This window comes from Oncorhynchus mykiss, chromosome 22 (genome assembly GCF_057628025.1).
Source record: "Oncorhynchus mykiss isolate SJ-2025 chromosome 22, ASM5762802v1, whole genome shotgun sequence".
In the NCBI taxonomy this organism is placed as follows: domain Eukaryota; kingdom Metazoa; phylum Chordata; class Actinopteri; order Salmoniformes; family Salmonidae; genus Oncorhynchus; species Oncorhynchus mykiss.
In genome coordinates, this window is record NC_143043.1 from 18218508 (window position 1) to 18238414 (window position 19907).

Below are 19907 nucleotides of genomic sequence, written 5' to 3' on the forward strand. Positions count from 1 at the left end.
CTCCCCCGATTGCTCAGTTTGGCCGGGCAGCCAGCTCTAGGAAGAGTCTTGGTGATTCCAAACTTCTTACATTTAAGAATGATGGAGGCCACTGTTTTCTTGGGGACCTTCAATGCTGCAGAAATGTTTTTGTACCCTTCCCCAGATCTGTGCCTCGACACAATCCTGTCTCTGAGCTCTATGGACAATTCCTTCGACCTCATGGATTGGTTTTTGCTCTGACATGCACTGTCAACTGTGGGACCTTATATAGACAGGTGTGACTTTCCAAATCATGTCCCATCAATTTAATTTACCACAGGTGGACTCCAATCAAGTTATAGAAACATCTCAAGGATGACCAATGGAAACAAGATGCAGCCAAGCTCAATTTCGAGTCTCATAGCAAAGGGGCTGAATATATATATATGTAAATAAGATATCTGTTTTTATTTTCAATACATTTGCAAACATTTCTAAAAACCTATGTATGCATAATGTAGGCTACTTGCCGTCTTTATAACCTAAACTTAATATACAACAGTGCAAATACTTTTGGGAAGAAATACATTTGAATGGCAAATTGTGGACTAGTACAAGACTTTTGGGTGTGTGACTTGATGTCAACATTTAATAGTAGCTTCAACCTCCTTATGGGAGGGTGCTGTCAAGTTGGCAACTCCCAGTGGCATTTCCCTTCATTAAAAAGTAACAACCATTTATGTATATATAAATAAAAACGGTGTGGATGATATCATATCTAGATAGAGTCTATGTGGCACTGAGTTGGATGTTCATATTCATTCTTCACCTGGAAATCATTGACCCTGTGTGTCCCAAATGGCACCCTATTCCCTATGTAGTGAACTACTATAGACCAGGAACATTTGGGACACCACCATGTCTGCTCTCCTATATAATGACATGTTAATAAGGTGTACAATTAAGATTTATTTAAGATTAAAATTGAACTCTGACATTTATTGCAAAGCAATACGTCTTTCTTTAGAGTGTTGAAACAGAGTCACTGTTTTCATTATATTGTAAGAAAAACACAATAACTCTACAACAATGTGTTTTGTATTGTAATCACGTTTATAAAAAGCACTCTCTCATCCCTCCAAAATTCCATTTATAATTACATCCAAATACTTACCCAAGTAATAATGCTTGTTAACAAAACACATCAAAAAAGATTGAGCAATAATACACCCACACTGCACTCTCTCGCTAAAACATTTATGTTAAGACCGCAAAGCTGCCCGAGCTTTGTCCAAGATGTCCTTCCTCATCTTTGGATAATTGGGGTGAGCATCCAAAACCTAAACAAAACATGAATATTTAGTTTATGCATATGATGTTATTCAATGACAACACGTAAACAAAAATCTAATTTTTACACACTTATTTCAACATAGATAACATGTGAAGCTATGATTTCAACTTACCTTATGACAGACATCTATGGCATCAACATGCCTCTTTGCTTTCAGGTAGTTGAATGCAAGCTTGTATCCTGGGACAAAAACATACTACTATTCATAGACTGTTGTATATTTACATGATAAAAAAAAAAAACGAATGGCAGCATGTACAAGATGTCCTTAAACATACCTATAGTGGGGTTCGTTTGATTGCCATATTTCCAAGCCATTTCATAGTTCAGCGCTGCATCTCGGAATGCCTGCTCCTTCTCCATAATGTAGCCCATGTATTCATAAGCTTTACAACATGACTGTGAAAATTAACAATGACTGTTACCGTGAGTGACTCAAACTCATTCCGGATACATTTTTGATCAAGGGTATGCATTGACCTTATTATGACGAAGGCACCTCTTCAAGAGGTCCCCGGCCATGTCATATTTCCCTGACTGGATGTAGATGTCGGCCAGGAGCAGCCAGCTCTTCTCAAACTCGTCAGCGTCAACAATGCTCCAGTTCATCTTAGCTACGCGTTTGAGCTGGTTCCTGGCTCGAGGGGTTTGTTTGAGAATCATGTAGGCTGTCGCCATGGCTAGCAGTGCAGGCACATGGTCCTTCTAAGTTAAAACAGAGAGCCTTGGTTAGTTAGGTGTCGTTTTACAGCGAATCAGGTCTAACATTTCCCTCTATTACTGTGAAGTAGACAAGAGTATCCAAAAATGCAAACAAAGGTTTCCTTGTCAGCAAGGAGGATTCAATTTGCGTAACAGGATATTATCTTACACAAGTTATCTTACTATGTTAAAGACATAGTAAGTTACTCAATAAACAAGCTGTTAAGGAAACCTCCAAAGTCAGCATCAAGAAAGTGTAAAGCAAAGAGAAAGCTTAAGATAATGCACCCGCGTAGTGATGTTAGATTTGCTAAGGGTGTGGGTGTGTGTGCACACTTATGTACACCATCTGGAGTTGACTTACCTCATTATTTGCAATCTCTGTGAAAACATTCAGGGCTTTCTCGACGTTGGCTTTCTGCTTGGTGGCCAGAAAGCAGTAGTTCTCTAGGATCCGTAGTTGGACGTGTCCACCGGCTGTCTGGGGCTTTAACTCCTTCAGGAGCTTCTCTGCTGTTCTCACGGCGAGCTGCTCTGACTCCTGCTTCTCAGTAGAGTTCCTGAGCATAGATGAAAATGGAAAAGGGAGTGCATTTACATCAATGACAGCCAGATAAATGAGCAAGTATAACATGGACATAAGGATTTGTGTTTTAGCTGAGATATACACTGAGTGTACAACACATTAAGAACACCTTCCTAATATTGAGTTGCGCACCCCCCCTCATTGAAATACATAGCTGAATGGAACTCCATGTTTCTCAGGCAAAAAGTAAATCCACCTCCAAGAAAGGTGAAATGCGATAGACCATATGACTGGACAGGAAATAGAATGCGTCAACTGAATGTTAAATGTGTTTCCTGTCATATATTTTGTCTGTATTGTCTACTTGTTGAATGTTTGTGAAGTTTTGATTTTATGGTTATTTGTAATGTCTTGTTAATTGGTGTTGGACCCCAGGAAGACTAGCTAGCGTTACGGCGTTAGCTAATGGGGATCATAATAAAAATGACAAATTACTGCACATGTAACACACCCCATGTCACCATCTAGGTTCTCAAAGACTTCTCCTCCCATGGTGTCATTGTCTGGGTTAAGACAGATCTCAATCATGTTGTACACAGCATTCTGACCCCAGTCGTTGTCTTTCCGTGCCTTGTTGAAGTGTCGCAACCCATCATTGGGTTCACCTGTGTACCTGGGCACGAAATACAACTTAATTATTTAAAAAAGACACCATAATAAATCTAGCTAAAGATACTTTTGACTAATGCACTTACCACAGATAAAGTCCTTTGCAGTAGTTAAACCCAGGGTCAAACTTTGCCCTGGAGGAATGTTTTTCAGCCATCTCCAGAAACCTGGGAACTTCCTCTAACTTCCCAGCTCTCCTCAGCAGGTCGATTAGACGTGACAGCGTTGGGTAGTTGTCTGGCAGGAACATATGGGAAAGACATTACTTCCCTTCCAGGGGAGGTCAAATCAGCAGTGTATATTTACATTGAGGTTCTTACGCTTCCTTTTCAAGCTTTACAAATCTCCATTGAAATTCTATTTCAGGGGGGAAGTTGTGTATTCAGACCTAAGAGAAACAGAGCCCTGTCACACCTGGTTTGCGCTCCAGTAGCTGCTGAAAGTGGAAAACGGCTTGCTCATAGTCCTGCTTCCTGAACATCAGGTCAGCCATCATCTACGAGGAAACAGAGAAGTTCGGAAAACAATCAAGTTTTACAATAGGATTTTCCTTTGGGACTTGACAGAAATGGCATATAAATAGAACTAACCAGTGTTGCATCTTCATTGACCTGGTCACTCTTCAGAAGGACACTGCATTGCTGTTGGCAGCCATCCACATCATCTAAAGTGAGGTACAACCGCGCCAGCTCCAGCATCACCTGGTAACAATGAAAGCATTCAATTGAATTCAACTTTGTTAACCAATTACCTTCTAACATCATAATTATAATACCATTTCCTATGCGCAAATGTTGCAGTATGCCTTGCTGGCATTAAACATACATTTACACATTCATAAAAATATATTTGAATGCAATTATAAACATTTAGTGATTATAAACATGATAAACTACTGTAATATGCAAATTAGCAAATACAAAAACTGCATAGAAAGAAAGGGATGCTGGGGATTCACAAATACAGCTGCAGGGAGCACACACTGAAGGCTTGATTCAGCTGCACCGACCTTGCCATCACTCTCACAATAGACAAGAGCTTCTTTGTAGAATTTCACTGCTCTCTCATAGCCTCTAAGACTCGTGTAGTGTTTAGCGATCTCGCCACAGATCTCTGCAGCGAGCTGCTTCTGCATGGAGACAGCGTCTGGCTGCTCCAACTGCACACGCTTCAACACCTTGGCCTGCACATCCCGGGCCTAAAAGAAAACACAAGTCTGAGTTCAGAGCATAGCTAAGAAATAGCAATGTTGTGAATTATGCATGTATTTTAGAGGAGACAGATTTTCAATCTTAGAAATTATCATAATAATATATTTCAGTTATTTTAGTTTCTCTCATTGCTTAGCATAATGGCTTTTACAATATCAGAATACTTACTCGCTGCAAGGAAAGTAAAGCATCCTCGTTTTTGTCAACCTTGCCTTGGATCTTGGCCAACAGGACCAGATAGCGACAATCATCGGTTAGCAACGGCAGCTCATTTACTAGACAAAACAACACAAGGCAACAAGTGAGAAGTCGGAAAAGCGCTACATAAGCAACTATGTATTATCATTGTTATTTATGACCAGCAACAAAACTTTAACATACAAAATGTTCAAAATTGTAGCAATGATGTCCAGCTTACCTGGGTCATGGGCGAGAGCCTCTTGTAAAACTTTCTCGCACCTCTCGTACTGTCTCATCTTCATTAGCAGTTCAGCCAGGTCATATCGCAGGAAGTTCTGCTGCTCAGTCTTCAGAGCAGCTTCATAGTAATTGATTGCCTGTGAATAACAGCGGTGAATCATACAGCTATTGACGACTATAGATTGATATTTGAATGGTTTTTTTCTTACAGGCCTGCTACACTGGACACGTAACTTTTGCAAAGCCTAACATGATGACCAAACCGCTCGAGTGCGTGCGCCATCGCGCTCATGTAGATTTTGTTCCAACCACACCAGACGTGATCAGAACACGTAGGTTGAAATATAGAAATGAACTCGGAACCAAGTATATTAATTTGGGGACAGGTCGAAATGCATTAAACATTTATGGAAATTTAGCTATCTAGCTTGCTGTTGCTAGCCAATTTGTCCTGGGATATAAACATTGCGTTGTTATTTTACCTGAAATGCACAAGATCCTCTACTCTGACAATTAATCCACTGAAAAAAAATGGTAAACTCAAATCAAATCAAATTTTATTTCTCACATACACATGGTTAGCATATGTTAATGCGAGTGTAGCGAAATGCTTGTGCTTCTAGTTCCGACAATGCAGTAATAACCAACGAGTAATCTAACCTAACAATTCCACAACAACTACCTTATACACACACAAGTGTAAAGGGATAAAGAATATGTACATAAAGATATATGAATGAGTGATGGTACAGAACGGCATAGGCAAGATGCAGTAGATGGTATCGAGTACAGTATATACATATGAGATGAGTAATGTAGGGTATGTCAACATTATATTAAGTGGCATTGTTTAAAGTGGCTAGTGATACATTTTTTACATAAATTGTCCATTATTAAAGTGGCTGGAGTTGAGTCAGTATGTTGGCAGCAGCCACTCAATGTTAGTGGTGGCTGTTTAACAGTCTGATGGCCTTGAGATAGAAGCTGTTTTTCAGTCTCTCGGTCCCTGCTTTGATGCACCTGTACTGACCTCGCCTTCTGGATGATAACGGGGTGAACAGGCAGTGGCTCGGGTGGTTGTTGTCCTTGATGACCTTTATGGCCTTCCTGTGACATCGGGTGGTGTAGGTGTCCTGGAGGGCAAGCAGTTTGCCCCCGGTGATGCGTTGTGCAGACCTCACTACCTTCTGGAGCCTTACGGTTGAGCAGTTGCCATACCAGGCGGTGATACAGCCCGACAGGATGCTCTCGATTGTGCATCTGTAAAAGTTTGTGAGTGCTTTTGGTGACAAGCCAAATTTCTTCAGCCTCCTGAGGTTGAAGAGGTGCTGCTGCGCCTTCTTTACCACGCGGTCTGTGTGGGTGGACCAATTGAGTTTGTCCGTGATGTGTACGCCGAGGAACTTAACTTTCTACCCTCTCCACTACTGTCCCGTCGATGTGGATAGGGGAGGGAGCCCTCTGCTGTTTCCTGAAGTCCACGATCATCTCCTTTGTTTTGTTGACGTTGAGTGTGAGGTTATTTTCCTGACAACACACTCCGAGGGCCCTCACCTCCTCCCTGTTGGCCATCTCGTCATTGTTGGTAATCAAGCCTACCACTGTAGTGTCGTCCGCAAACTTGATGATTGAGTTGGAGGCGTGCATGGCCACGCAGTCATGGGTGAACAAGGAGTACAGGAGTGGGCTCAGAACGCACCCTTGTGGGGCCCCAGTGTTGAGGATCAGTGGGGTGGAGATGTTGTTACCTACCCTCACCACCTGGGGGCGGCCCGTCAGGAAGTCCAGTACCCAGTTGCACAGGGCGGGGTCGAGACCCAGGAATAGCTACACTGTTTGTTTTCGGCCATGTTTCCAGTCACCTTGCCCTGGTTAAAAGCAGTGGTTCGCGCTTTCAGTTTCGCGCTTTCAGTTTCAGCCATCAATCCACGGTTTCTGGTTTGGGAATGTTTTAATAGTTGTTGTGGGTACGACATCGCCAATGCACTTGCTAATAAACTCGCTCACCGAATCAGCGTATTTGTCAATGTTGTTGTTGGACGTAATGCGGAACATATCCTAATCCACGTGATTGAAGCAGTGTTGAAGCGTGGAATCAGATTGGTCGGACCAGCGTTGAACAGACCTGAGCGCGGGAGCTTCCTGTTTTAGTCTCTGTCTATAGGCTGGGAGCAACAAAATGGAGTCGTGGTCAGCTTTTCTGAAAAGAGGGCGGGGGAGGGCCTTATATGCATCGCGGAAGTTAGAATAACAATGATCCAATGTTTTTACCAGCCCTGGTTGCACAATCGATATGCTGATAGAATTTCTTGTTTTTAGATTAGCCTTGTTAAAATCCCCAGCTACAATGAATGCAGCCTCAGGATATGTGGTTTCCAGTTTACATAGAGTCAAATAAAGTTCGTTCAGGGCCATCGATGTGTCTGCTTGGGGGGGAATATATACGGCTGTGATTATAATCGAAGAGAATTCTCTTGGTAGATAATGTGGTCGACATTTGATTGTGAGGAATTCTAAGTCAGGTGAACAGAAGGACTTGAGTTCCTGTATGTTGTTATGATCACACCATGTCTCGTTAATCATAAGGCATACCCCCCCGCCCCTCTTCTTACCAGAAAGATGCTGGTTTCTGTCGGCGCTATGTGTGAAGAAAGCAGCTGGCTGTACCGACTCCGATAGCGTGTCTCGAGTGAGCCATGTTTCCGTGAAGCAAAGAACATTACAGTCTCTGATGTCTCTCTGGAAGGCAACCCTTGCTCGGATTTCATCAACCTTGTTGTCAAGAGACTGGACATTGGCGAGTAGTATGCTCGGGAGTGGTGCGCGATATGCCCGTCTCCGGAGCCTGACCAGAAGACCGCTTCGTTTGCCCCTTTTACGGCGACGTTGTTTTGGTTCGCCGGCTGGGTTCCGATCCATTGTCCTGGGTGGTGGGCAAAACACAGGATCCGCTTCGGGAAAGTCGTATTCCTGGTCGTAATGATGGTCAGTTGGCATTGCTCGTATATTTCAGTAGTTCCTCCCGACGGTATGTAATGAAACCTAAGATTACCTGGGTTACCAATGTAAGAAATACCCCGTAAAAAAAACTAAACACTGCATAGTTTCCTAGGAACGCGAAGCGGCCATCTCTGTCGGCGCCGGAGGAATGATTCTAGTAAGAAGAACGTTTCTAGTAATCTCTCCTCCTTCAGGCTTCTTCTTCTTCTTTGGACTTTATATGGCGTTTGGCAACCAACTTTGAGATGCATTACCACCACCAACTGGACTGGAGTGTGGATCTCAGTTCATCTTTCAATCACTAACGTGGGAATATGCTCCTAAAAACAAATGAGGAGATGGGAGAGGCGGGACTTGCATTGATCAAGCATCACAAATAGAACCAAGTTCTATTTTAGCGCCTGGCTACGCAGATACATGCGAGCAGTGTGAGTCCAATGATTGAAGAACATGTATGTGTACATTTATTTTGCAACGCACACAATACGGGCAGTGTGGTCAGCATGTAAGACACTCCAATTTATTTCCAAGAAACCTGGTCATAAGGAGCGCAGCTGTGAGACGATTGCGTAAAATTACGCTCTGGTTTTATTTGTAATAATTTGACGTGCTTGCGCGGCAAAAATGTACACATCCAGTGTAGTAGCTACTGTTTTCCCAACGCCTCAGTGTAGCTCCCCAGTTAGTATACAGACCTTGACGTAATTGTGAGTCTTGACAAGAGCTTTCCCAATCTTGCTGGCCAGAGCTCCATCTTTGGGGTTTTTCTTCAGAGCCTGTTCGTAGATCTCAATGGCCTTCTCTGGCTGCGGATAAACGGACTTGACTTAGTGACATTTAGCTGTACCGAACATTAACTGTGATGATTCAACATTCCACAGTGAGGGAGTCATGAAGGAAGATATAAGCACAATGCACAGATGTTTACTCTTTATAAATATATGCATGAATTAATAAAACACTGCATAATACTACTTCCTATGAACACACTACTGTAAAAGACCCCAAAACCCTGCAAGCCTTGCATTGCCTCGTTTTGGGCAACAACGAGATTAATCGATATTCAATTTCATACCCACCTCTTGGATATTCACATAAGCATCCCCAAGTAAAAGATATGTATGAGGACTCGGCAGCTTCTCTACTAATTCTCTGAGGAAAGACAGGAAAAATATCAGATAGAATATCAAAAATGTCTAGAATAAGATTCAATCACATTATACAGACATGGGTCTGCTCTGCTCTGAGGTTCACTCATCCTTAATGGCTTCCCAGCGGTGTCTCTGTGTGGAAAATTCTGTCAACACAAGTATAGTATCAGAGATGAGATGATGGGCCTTCGGCTCACTTTTAGACACTGCAGGCAGCTTTGCATATTACAGCCTTGCTGCATGAGTGGATAAAGTTTAACATTTACACTTGATTTGCTGTGAACTTGTGGCCTGCATACTGTTATGGACTGACTGCTGCTATGGCATGGGTGGGTGGGCTGACACAGCAATGGGGGATGTGGTTAGTACACTGAATAAGAGACGTGGTTTCAAGAAATAACAAACTATTTGTTACCCTAAGCTACATGTCAAACACCATTAGTGAACAGTTTGTGTGCCTAACTGTCAGACTATAGCCTTTTTTATAATGCCGTGTTGTTCCTCACCTGTAACAACTGGCATAAAGGCGCTTCTCTTTCCTGTGAGTCAGATATATGTCGGCCATCTTCTCCTTGGCCTGGATATAGTAGGGCTGCTCAGGGGTGATGTTTCTGAGCATGCTCAGGGCAAGCTCGGTGTCGCCACGCAGCAGAGCCAGGTCAGCATTGGCGATGGTGACACGCAGCTCCTCAGGAGTACCCGAGAACTCGTTGATGGCGTCTTGCATCACTTTGGCGGCTTCGTGCTGAAACGTCAAACCCACGTTCATGAATCAGACTTTACTGTTCAACACTGGGCAACGACATGACTGAGACAGAAGAGAATGGACAAACACTACCGGGAATGTAAGTACAATAAAATATGGAGGATCTGCATTTCATGAGTACCTGGAAAGTACACAGTTCCTAGAAAGGTGGGCATAACTCAAGATATATTGAATAATACTCTCTGTTGCTAAGCTTGTTCTCTCCATGGTCCCTTACCTGTTCTCCGTTGAGCCAGAGGGCCTCGGCGAGTTCAAGGAACACGGACACACAGTCAGCAGAGCTCAGCTCCACCTTCTTGTTCTTGGATTTGGCTGAGGCACCAGCCCTGCGGACCCCCGGCAGGATCATGGCCATCTGCAGAGTCTGGATGGCCTCTTGGAGCTCTCCCATCTTCTTCTGGGCCTGGGCCTTTATAAGGTGATACACAGGGTGCTCTCGGACCTGGCAGGGAGCAGCACACAGAGCTATTAGAGGATGGATGTTCCCATAACAGTTCTGTTTGATCTAATACCACGTTCATCTGTAATGCTGTTCTTACCGCAAAGTTGTGACTGAGGCAAAGCTCCAGAGACTGGGAGGAGAGCTTGTAGTTGCCTTGTAAGAGGTGGATCTGTGCCATGAGCAGGTGGGCCTCAGCATGGGAGGGACACTGGTCCAGGCAGTGTTGGAGGCTGCTCTGAGCAGAGTCAATGTCACCTAAAGGACATCAGCATTGCCATCAAACCCATTAATTGTTGTCATCCATGTTGAGAACAACTTGGCATGAAAACAGAGCAGAATTGTGTCACATGCAATTCAGTTGAAACTCACCAGACTGAAACCTAACTTTGGCCAATAGGAAGACACCTTGTAGGAGTCCAGGTACTATCTTGACCACAGTGTCCAACACAGAGGCACAGTGTTGGAGCTGAGGGGCAGGAGGCTGGCCCTGGGCTGGAGGCTAACACACACGTGATACCGATGGTTATCTCTATGATCAAGACCACAATGAATGACACGATGGGGGCTACAAATCTATTTACAACCTGTGACAACGTCTTTGTATCGTTTGTTAAACCCAGTAAATGTGGTGTCAAAAATTACTGACAGTAATCTCTATAAATGCGTCTGTAGATATGCAAAGCCCTCTCCTCTTCTCTCCTCTCCTTATCTTATAGTCCCCTATAATAAAACCTTAAAATATGTATTGAACAAATGTATCCATAGACATCTCTCTCCAGACTTACCTTAGCAGGACAGAGTGCTATGTACTCCTTGACGATCTCCAGCAGGAAGTCAGGGTTGAGCTTCTCAAAGTAGTCCACCCCCAGCGGCAGGCCCTGCAGTGTGGAGAAGTGAGTGTCCACAGCATCATTCAGCAGGTTGGTGACCTCATCCTGTGACCTGCGTTTCTTCACAGCCAGCATGGCGCGCAGGTACAGCAGCTCCTGACAGAGAGGAAAGAGCAAGCCAAGGGTGTCAACAGGTTCACACAACAGTATTCAGCTCAGTAGGGCAGCTCTAACACAACATGGTTTATAGGACCAAGGTACAGCAGAGCGTGCCAAATGGCACCCTATTACCTATATAGTGCACTACTTTTGACCAGAGCGCTATGGGCCTTTATAGTGCACTAGAAAGGGAATAAGGTGCCATTTGGAATGTACCCAGAGTCCCCCCTATAATACTTAAGACACACAGGACAGTGGTTACTTATCCAAGCTGATGTCACTGTTAAGGGCTTAGCAAACACAGGAAAGCCCACACATTTCAAAATAACTACCATTACCTAAACAAAAAGCTGTCCAAAAGGCTACAAAGCTTCACTAGATGACCAAACACTAGATATTAATGTCAAAAGTAGAATTAGAAATAGAATTACTTTGGCAAGGCCATCGAACTGGATTGAACAGAGCAATATCTCTCTATCAGCCTTACCCCTGATTTCCCAATAGACTGTTGGATCTCTGTGAGAAACTCCAGCTGTTGCTCTGCATCCTCCAAGTTTCCCTCGATCAGCTGGCACCTGATAATACCTGAAAATACAGATCAGATGTTTTTACAATCTACATCTAAAGGATTTACAACTTAATTATTTGTTTATAGCTGGTTTATAATATTATAACGAAGAATAAACGTTACCAAATTCTACATAGAGTTGATGTCGGAAGTTTACATACACCTTAGACAAATACATTTAAACTAGTTTTTCACAATTCCTGACATTTAAACCTAGTAAAAATTCCCTGTCTTAGGTCAGTTAGGATCACCACTTTATTTTAAGAATGTGAAATGTCAGAATAATAGTTGATTTATTTAAGCTTTTATTTCTTTCATCACATTCCCAGTGGGTCAGAAGTTCACATACACTCAATTAGTATTTGGTAGCATTGCAATTTCATTGCCTTGAAATTGTTTAACTTGGGTCAAACGTTTTGGGTAGCCTTCCACAAGCTTCCCACAATAAGTTGGGTGAATTTTGGCCCATTCCTCCTGACAGAGCTGGTGTAACTGGGTCAGGTTTATAGGCCTCCTTGCTCACACATACTTTTTCAGTTCTGTCCACAAATGTTCTATAGGATTGAGGTCAGGGCTTTGTGATGGCCACTCCAATACCTTGACTTTGTTGTCCTTAAGCCATTTTGCCACAACTTTGGAAGTATGCTTGGGATCATTGTCCATTTGGAAGACCCATTTGCTACCAAACTTTAACTTCCTGACTGATGTCTTGAGATGTTACTTCAAAATATCCACAGAATTTTCCTACCTCATGACACCATCTATTTTGTGAAGTGCACCAGTCCCTCCTGCAGCAAAGCACCCCCACAACCTGTGCTTCACGGTTGGGATGGTGTTTTTTCGGCTTGCAAGCCTCCCCATTTTTCCTTCAAACATAATGATGGTCATTAAGTTCCATTTTTGTTTCATCAGACCAGAGGATAGTTTTCCAAAAAGTACAATCTTTGTCCCCATGTGCAGTTGCAAACCGTAGTCTGGCATTTTATAGCGGTCTTTCAGGTTAGGTCGATATAGGACTCGTTTTACTGTGGATATTGATACTTTTGTACCCGTTTCCTCCAGCATCTTCACAAGGTGCTTTGCTGTTGTTCTAGTAACCAAAGATCGAGTCCCTGAGCTGACAAGGTGAAAATCTGTCATTCTGCACCTGAACAAGGCAGTTTACCCGCTGTTCCTAGGCTGTCATTGAAAATAAGATTTTTTTCTTAACTGACTTGCCTAGTTAAATAAAGGTAAATAGATACCCTTATTATTAGGAACCTGGTTGCAGTTCCTATGGCTTCTTTAGAAATTGGTCGATGTTTTTCTTTTGAGAAATGAAGAAGTAGTGCTATTCATTCCATGTGTCACTGATGGCCCCTACTATTTCTGTGCACGTGAACAGGAGCGCGCTCCGTGTTATTTTTCTTTGGTATTGGAAACAGATTATCCCGTCTTAAATTTGATCGATTATTTACATTTTAGCATACCCAAGGTTGGATTAGGAACGTTGTTTGAAATGTTTGGACCAAGTTTACAGGTAACTTATTAGATACTTTGTAGTCATATTGGGCGAGTTGTAACTGGTATATTTCTGAATCAAACGCGCCAAATAAATTGACATTTTGGGGATATAAAGAAGGAATTTATCAAACAAAACGGCCATTCATTGTGTCACTGAGAGATTTGGGATTGCAAAAAGAAGATCTTCAAAAGGTAAGGCATTTATTATATCGTTATTTCTGACTTTTGTGTCCTCAGATAATCGCATGGTCTGCTTTCGCCGTAAAAGCTTTTTGAAATCTGACACATCGGCTGGATTAACAAGAAGGTAAGCTTTATTTTGATGTATTACACTTATATTTTCGTGAATGTTTAATATTGATATTTCTGAAGTTTGAATTTGGCGCTCTGCAAATTCACTGGATGTTGTCAAATCGATCCCGCTAAAGGGATTGGCGCGTTAAGGGATCACTACGAGGTTAAAAAAAGGTCAAATAAAATAAAATACATTTGCATTTTTCACACCAAAGTAAGTTTATCTCTAGTAGACAGAACGCGTACCTGAGCGGTATGACGGCTGTGTTTTAATTTTAATTTAATGTTACCTTTATTTAACTAGGCAAGTCAGTTAAGAACAAATTCTTATTTTCAATGACGGCCTAGGAACAGTGGGTTAACTGCCTGTTCAGGGGCAGAACGACAGATTTGTACCTTGTCAGCTCGGGGATTTGAACTTGCAACCTTCCGGTTACTAGTCCAACACTAACCGCTAGGCTACCCTGCCGCCCCTGTGTGGTCCCATGCTGTTTATACTTGCGTACTATTGTTTGTACAGATGAACGTGGTACCTTCAGGCGTCTGGAAATTGCTCCCAAGGATGAACCAGACTTGTAAATTAGCCTATCAGAAGCTTCTAAAGCCATGACACCATTTTCTGGAATTTTCCATGCTGTTTAAAGGCACAGTCAACTTAGTGTATGTAAACTTCTGACTTCTGACCCACTGGAATTGTGATACAGTGAATTATAAGTGAAATAATCTGTCTGTAAACAGTTGTAAAAAATTACTTGTGTCATGCACAAAGTAGATGTCCTAACCGACTTGCCAAAACTATAGTTTGTTAACAAGACATTTGTGGAGTGGTTGAAAAACGAGTAGTAATGACTCCAACATAAGTGTACGTAAACTTCAGACTTCAACTGTAGGTACAGAATTACATGCATAGCTACATTACAGCTAAAAAGTTTGAGATCTACGGCATATGTCTAAACAATCAGGGAAACCCGTCTCACCTGTCAAAGCTGAGACACTTGTTTCATCCAGAGTCATGGCAGTCTTGTACCACTTCATAGCCTCTTTGATTCTTCCCTGCAGAACCAACTGATAGCCCAGCTCTGTGGCCAGATCAGAATCCCCTTGGGCTTGGGAGAAGGCTCTGTCCACCATGATGTGAGTCTGCTGAATCACTTTCTCATTTCTTCCACACTAGCAAATGACAACAGAGTTAAGTCTTTGTGTATACCTCATGTCAGACATGCAATTGTCCTGGTTCAGGGACTGTAATGTCACAAGGTGAAGTGAAAGGGTTCTCGATCTCTTCAGAGGTGAAACCTAGTCACACTAGTTTCCATGTAAAAACATTTCTTATCGAAAAGCATTAAACACTGAATACAGTGTCTTATAAGCCCATGTGGGCTGGGCATCCTGAAGATGCAATATGCTCGACTAATAAATCAAATTAGTCTTACCACCCGTGTGAAAGCCAAGGACATCCTGTAGAAAAGGTCTGGGCTGTGAGGCTCTTGGACGTCCAAGTTGCTGACGAGACTTGAGAGCATGTTTAATGACTGCCAAAAGTAAAAAGGGTATCCCACTTGACCACGTACACATCATGGAAATCATTATGTACCATTCACACGTAGTTGTGTGGCAACAGGTTGAAGTGCATGCTATGTCTTTGCGGCAACTCTAGTTAGCAGTGGCTCGCAAAACTACCTCCAACTTCCTTCATACTGGAAGCAGAGATATAAAAAATGGTATCCGCGAGTTCATCTGACTCTAGGGAAATATATAAAGGGCTTCATTGCCAAAATCCCGAACCATCCTTTTAACTATTAATGTTTGGAAATTACCTCTGTGATGTCCCCCTCTCTGCATAAGGAGTGAAGAGCGAGCATTCTCAGGGCTTCTAGGTTGTTTTTATCCTTCTGCAAGAGCCTAGAATAGGACATGAAACATCTCTTTAATGATCAGCACTGTTTGATGCTAATGAAAATGTGGTGTTGTCAGAGTATTGTATTAGTTTCTTCCCATGATGGCTTATATGCCTGACAAGGCTGGAGGAAAGGGAGAGAAAATACAATCTAAGGAAGAACACCCACTTAGACAATGAGAAAAAAAAAAGAGAGCCGGACTGTGCACTGCATGTGTCCATTCCTGTTCAAAGAGCTATGACTCAGCAGGGCTAAACCAGTGGCTCTGGCCTTGGGCTTAGTCCCCTTAGAAACAGGCTCCACCTGAGTGATCCTCCTTCCTGCAGTTCATAGAACCTGGAGAAGTGCATCCTGGGAAACGTGTGGCTCTAGCGCTTCAGCTCAAAAGCCTTTTCATATTCCCTGGCTCTGGCTAGGGTCCAGCGGGCGAGCAGTCAGGAACAATGGCTCAGTCATTATGCCACTGGTTCCAGGCATCACGCTCCATTTTAATTTGCACTTCAATACGGGCCACTTGCAAAGGCTGGCTGGCTCGTTCTTTATATGGCTGCTATTGATTGACCAAATCCATCAATGAAAGTATTTATTTGATCCAAACAATTCTTTACAAACTAAGATTAAAGCCAGCTGTTATTTCCAGTGTCATTAGCTTAAGTAACAAGAAAACTGAAATTCTAGAGCAAAATCACCTCTAATATGAGATACTATACCTCTGTGCTGCATCTACAGTTTGCTCCCAGTCCTGCAGGGTCAATAGAAGCTTCATCTTCTTGATAAAGGCAGGAAGGAACCCAGGGAAACTAACAATCACTTGGTTGACTGTCTCCAATGCTCCAGAATAATTATGCCGATACTCATAGTAATGTGCCTGAAACCGATAAAATATCACACAATGTATGGACATGTTGAGGGAAAGTAAAATGCATTGTTGTACATCGGTTTCAAAAGCTAATTACTCTACACAAAGAGCAAAAGATAGCAAGCTAACAATTGGTCTCACTGTATTACCACAGATAAGGCAACATAGAGCTTTGGTATTTCAAAACAGTCCATTCAATATTCAAGATATGGTACAAATTGAGGAACAGATTGTGTTAGTGAATAATAGACTGACATCCTAGTGAGGTTGTGGGATATAGAGAATCCAGCACAATGGGGGATTATCATTCAGGCACAATAACTAGGTGCCACATGAAATATGAGACGTGACAAAGACCTCAACAATGTCTCCAATATCTTAACATCTCTTCTCATTGCAAGTGAAGTAATCTATTCATGGCAAGGGTTGTGTGCCTTCTTACCTTTCCCATCAGAGCAAAAACATCTGCTTTCTCTTTCAGGCCTTCGTCAAAGTATTTCCCAGCCTTCTTGGCATATGCATCCTTACCAGAGGTCAGATCTATCCAGCCTTTTAGGATAATCCCCTGAACAACAGACATTAATCCAAATGTTAGAAGGGTAGACAAATATAAATCAGAGTAGACCTCTACCTGGTTTTCAAGTAATTCCACTCAAAATGCTCCTAAAACAAATTCTCAAATAGCCTAGCGCTGACAAAGGCCGTCCCTAGGCAACCCTATAGTGCCCTAGAGTGGGCATAATTTCATCCATTTAACTGTTTGAGGTATGTATACAGTGACACTTGCAGACTTTGTAAGTTTTTGCAAATGCATTTTCAAAAAAATATATATATTTGAGAGAAACACATATAACCAAACTCACTTCTCGGGAACCATTATTAGAGACTTTGATCATCCTCTCTATGTATTCCCTTGCTTTGTCATTTCGTCCCAGAAGCCAGAGGAACATCCCAGCGTAGTAGAGACCCTTAGGTGTTGCACTTTTACGGTCCTCTTTCACCTTGGCATCCAGTTCCTGAATGACATCTCGATCTGAAGTCAACATAAAAAGTGTATAGATTCAGCTACAGAAAAATACACAGAGAAGTAACCATGGATCAAGACAAATATGAGTTTACCTGGGTTTGGCCTTTTCTTTTCAGCAAAAACAAGAGCCATGAATGTACAGAGGGACATATCTCTTCTGTCTTTTATTGTCTCAAACTCATGGATGGCTTCCTGAATTTGATCTAAAACGAAACATGAAAATCATTTGTATTTATTATGGATCCATATTAGCTGCTGACAAAATTAAGGCAGTTATAAAAAAAAAAATATGTAAAAACACACTGTGATTGATATTACATGAAACAGATATACAGGTCCAAAAGTATTTGGACAGTGACAGACTTTTTGTTGATTTGGCTCTGTACTCCAGCACTTTGGATTTTAAATGATACAATGACTATGAGGTTAAAGGGATACTTCGGTATTTTGGCAATGATGTCAGATGAATTCATGGATACCATGTTTATGTCTCTGTGTCCTGTATGAAGCAAGTTTGAGGTAGTTTTGTGAGACAATGCTAACTAGCGTTAGCACAATGACTGGAAGTCAATATTGTTATTTACAATAACAATACTCCAAAATGACACGGGGGGTCTATGTACAAAAAATGCTGCAATTTCTAAAAAGTGAACCTGATATGGATGAAAATACCCTATAACTAAAGCTGACAGTCTGCAATTTAACCTCATAGTTGTATCATTTCAAATCCAGAGTGCTGGAACATACAGCCAAAACAACAAATAATTGTGGACCTCCCTGTAGCTGCTTTGTTTCATTGTTTCAAACTAAGCAATGGAGTACTCATTGACCTTGCATCAGGGTGCCGTAGGCATGGAAAAAGCTGAAGATTGGATCATTGCTGAATTTCCTCTGTGCCACAGCTGCAGCATTTAATACATGATTGAAATACTTCTCGTGGCAATAGTAGTTGATCAAGGCCTGGGAACAAAAACATGAAATGTAGAGCTGTGATAGAAAATAGCTTAATTTATGGCAGAGATCAAAACCACAAAAACATTTCAGAAAATACCTGAGTAAATCAAAGTAGGCTGTAAACCAACATTGTGCTGATAAAAAAATAAAAACTCTTATGGAATGCAAACGGTCAGCATGACAATACTTGTCCGTAATATCCTCCATGTCCAAGTTGGCCTGTGTTACTGATATGAAGTCGTGTGTTTACTCAACAATGTAACCAATATGCTGATGAAGACCATTCATAACCTGAATAACCTAGGAGCTTAATCCTGAATGTTTTGCCCCTTATTCTGCGAGGATAAATAAATACCTTACACGTTTTTATGATAAATGTCACTTGCATGTCATCATAAACATCCTGCCTGGCGGATAAGGTTAACTGTGCGTTTTTCATTTCAGAACTTTGAAAGAACCACTGCAGCTTGACATTCTAAACAAGCTAAACAGGCTACACGGTGATGTGTTGCTTTATTGTATACATTGAGGTGAACATGTCTCAGTACAAATAGAAATTGGCTACAGTGCAACACGACAACACTTACCAGCATCGACTCTTCGTCCTCCACTTCTGCCATAATGTTTCACCTCAAACTGCAGCAATGAGATAGACCTTAAATGTTTAACTGAATACTGCGGTCACATGTACTCTTAAAAGGCAAGATAGAAACCGATTATAGCTACATTTTTTGCCATCTTACAAACACCAGTAAGCGTCTTTCGTTTACTTGACAACCACCGCCGCCATTTTTAAATTGTAGATGAAGTTGAAAATCATTGGTTTAACAATAATGTTTCACAAGGTGGCGCACCAAGCACGCTGAACGTAAAATACTGACCCCACCCGCATGCCGCGCTTGTGGCTCTTTGGCACAAAGGCTGTGAGAAGAGGCTTGTAGCTACTTTGTGGTGTTTTCTCGTTTGGATAAAAGTGACCTAGGTTCCCATCTTCAATCTGTGACCCTTAAACCGATTCTAAATGGTCGAGGTTTACACTAGTTACCACAAAGTAAAAATGTCTATAACAATTCATGAAAACAACAATTTGAAGAAGATAAATTGTAGAAATAGGCGGGGTCTTTGACTTTGTGGCTGTGGTAACTAGTGACGACCAGTGGTCGAGTAGTGTAATTTCGTTCGTTGGCAAACGGAAGACGGTCCTTCCACAGTTTCATTAAAGACAGTACAGTATGAAGATAGACTAAAGCTGCTTGTCCAAAATAAATCCCCGATCACACTCGTAGGTGATGTCATGGCGACGTTGATTAGCTAAACTGGTACGTAGAAATACGTCATCCGGTATGACGGTCTCTCGAACCGAATGCGCATGTGCAGTTCGTCAACTCAAAGGCACTTCTTCGATATAAAGTTGTTTTTGACGAAAATGAAAAACGTGAGGTTGGGGTAATAACATGTTCTACTAGTAAAGACATTGCCTCAAATCTAGGTTGTGCCTATAGATTTAGAGAAAATTAACAACTAAGGAAGAATTGTCCTTTCTCTCATTGACTTCTCAAACCCCAGACCCCAGCCTGGTCTTGAAAGCGTTTTGAAAACCATGCACACGTTTA

At 42.0% G+C, this 19907-nt stretch overlaps 1 protein-coding gene across 1 annotated transcript; it reads right to left on the reverse strand.

The window, feature by feature from the left end:
* Positions 1-1055: 1055 nt before the first annotated feature.
* Positions 1056-19639, reverse strand: ttc21b (tetratricopeptide repeat domain 21B). The gene is made up of 29 exons (XM_021579091.3): positions 18882-19639; positions 18171-18300; positions 17433-17543; positions 17177-17346; positions 16756-16878; positions 16165-16322; positions 15374-15458; positions 14990-15088; positions 14534-14726; positions 11679-11776; positions 10988-11188; positions 10572-10701; positions 10300-10457; positions 9978-10202; positions 9501-9739; positions 8923-8995; positions 8539-8649; positions 4842-4980; positions 4592-4698; positions 4222-4410; positions 3803-3913; positions 3627-3708; positions 3299-3449; positions 3055-3216; positions 2382-2577; positions 1796-2020; positions 1594-1714; positions 1428-1495; positions 1056-1301 (listed from the first exon to the last, which is right to left on the reverse strand). Exons 1-29 carry the CDS (start codon positions 18912-18914, stop codon positions 1224-1226), a joined length of 3966 nt encoding a protein of 1321 aa, XP_021434766.3. The 5' UTR covers positions 18915-19639; the 3' UTR covers positions 1056-1223.
* Positions 19640-19907: the final 268 nt, after the last annotated feature.

Bases quoted from the DNA above. Each gene is read 5' to 3' on its own strand.
- ttc21b (XM_021579091.3), bottom strand. From the start codon at position 18,914: ATGGCAGAAGTGGAGGACGAAGAGTCGATGCTG. The intron at 4,981-8,538 runs GTCTGTATACTA...TGTTATTCACAG, and splicing joins AGACTCACAATTACGTCAAG to GCAATCAATTACTATGAAGC. The intron at 3,217-3,298 runs GTAAGTGCATTA...TTTCGTGCCCAG, and splicing joins TGCAAAGGACTTTATCTGTG to GTACACAGGTGAACCCAATG.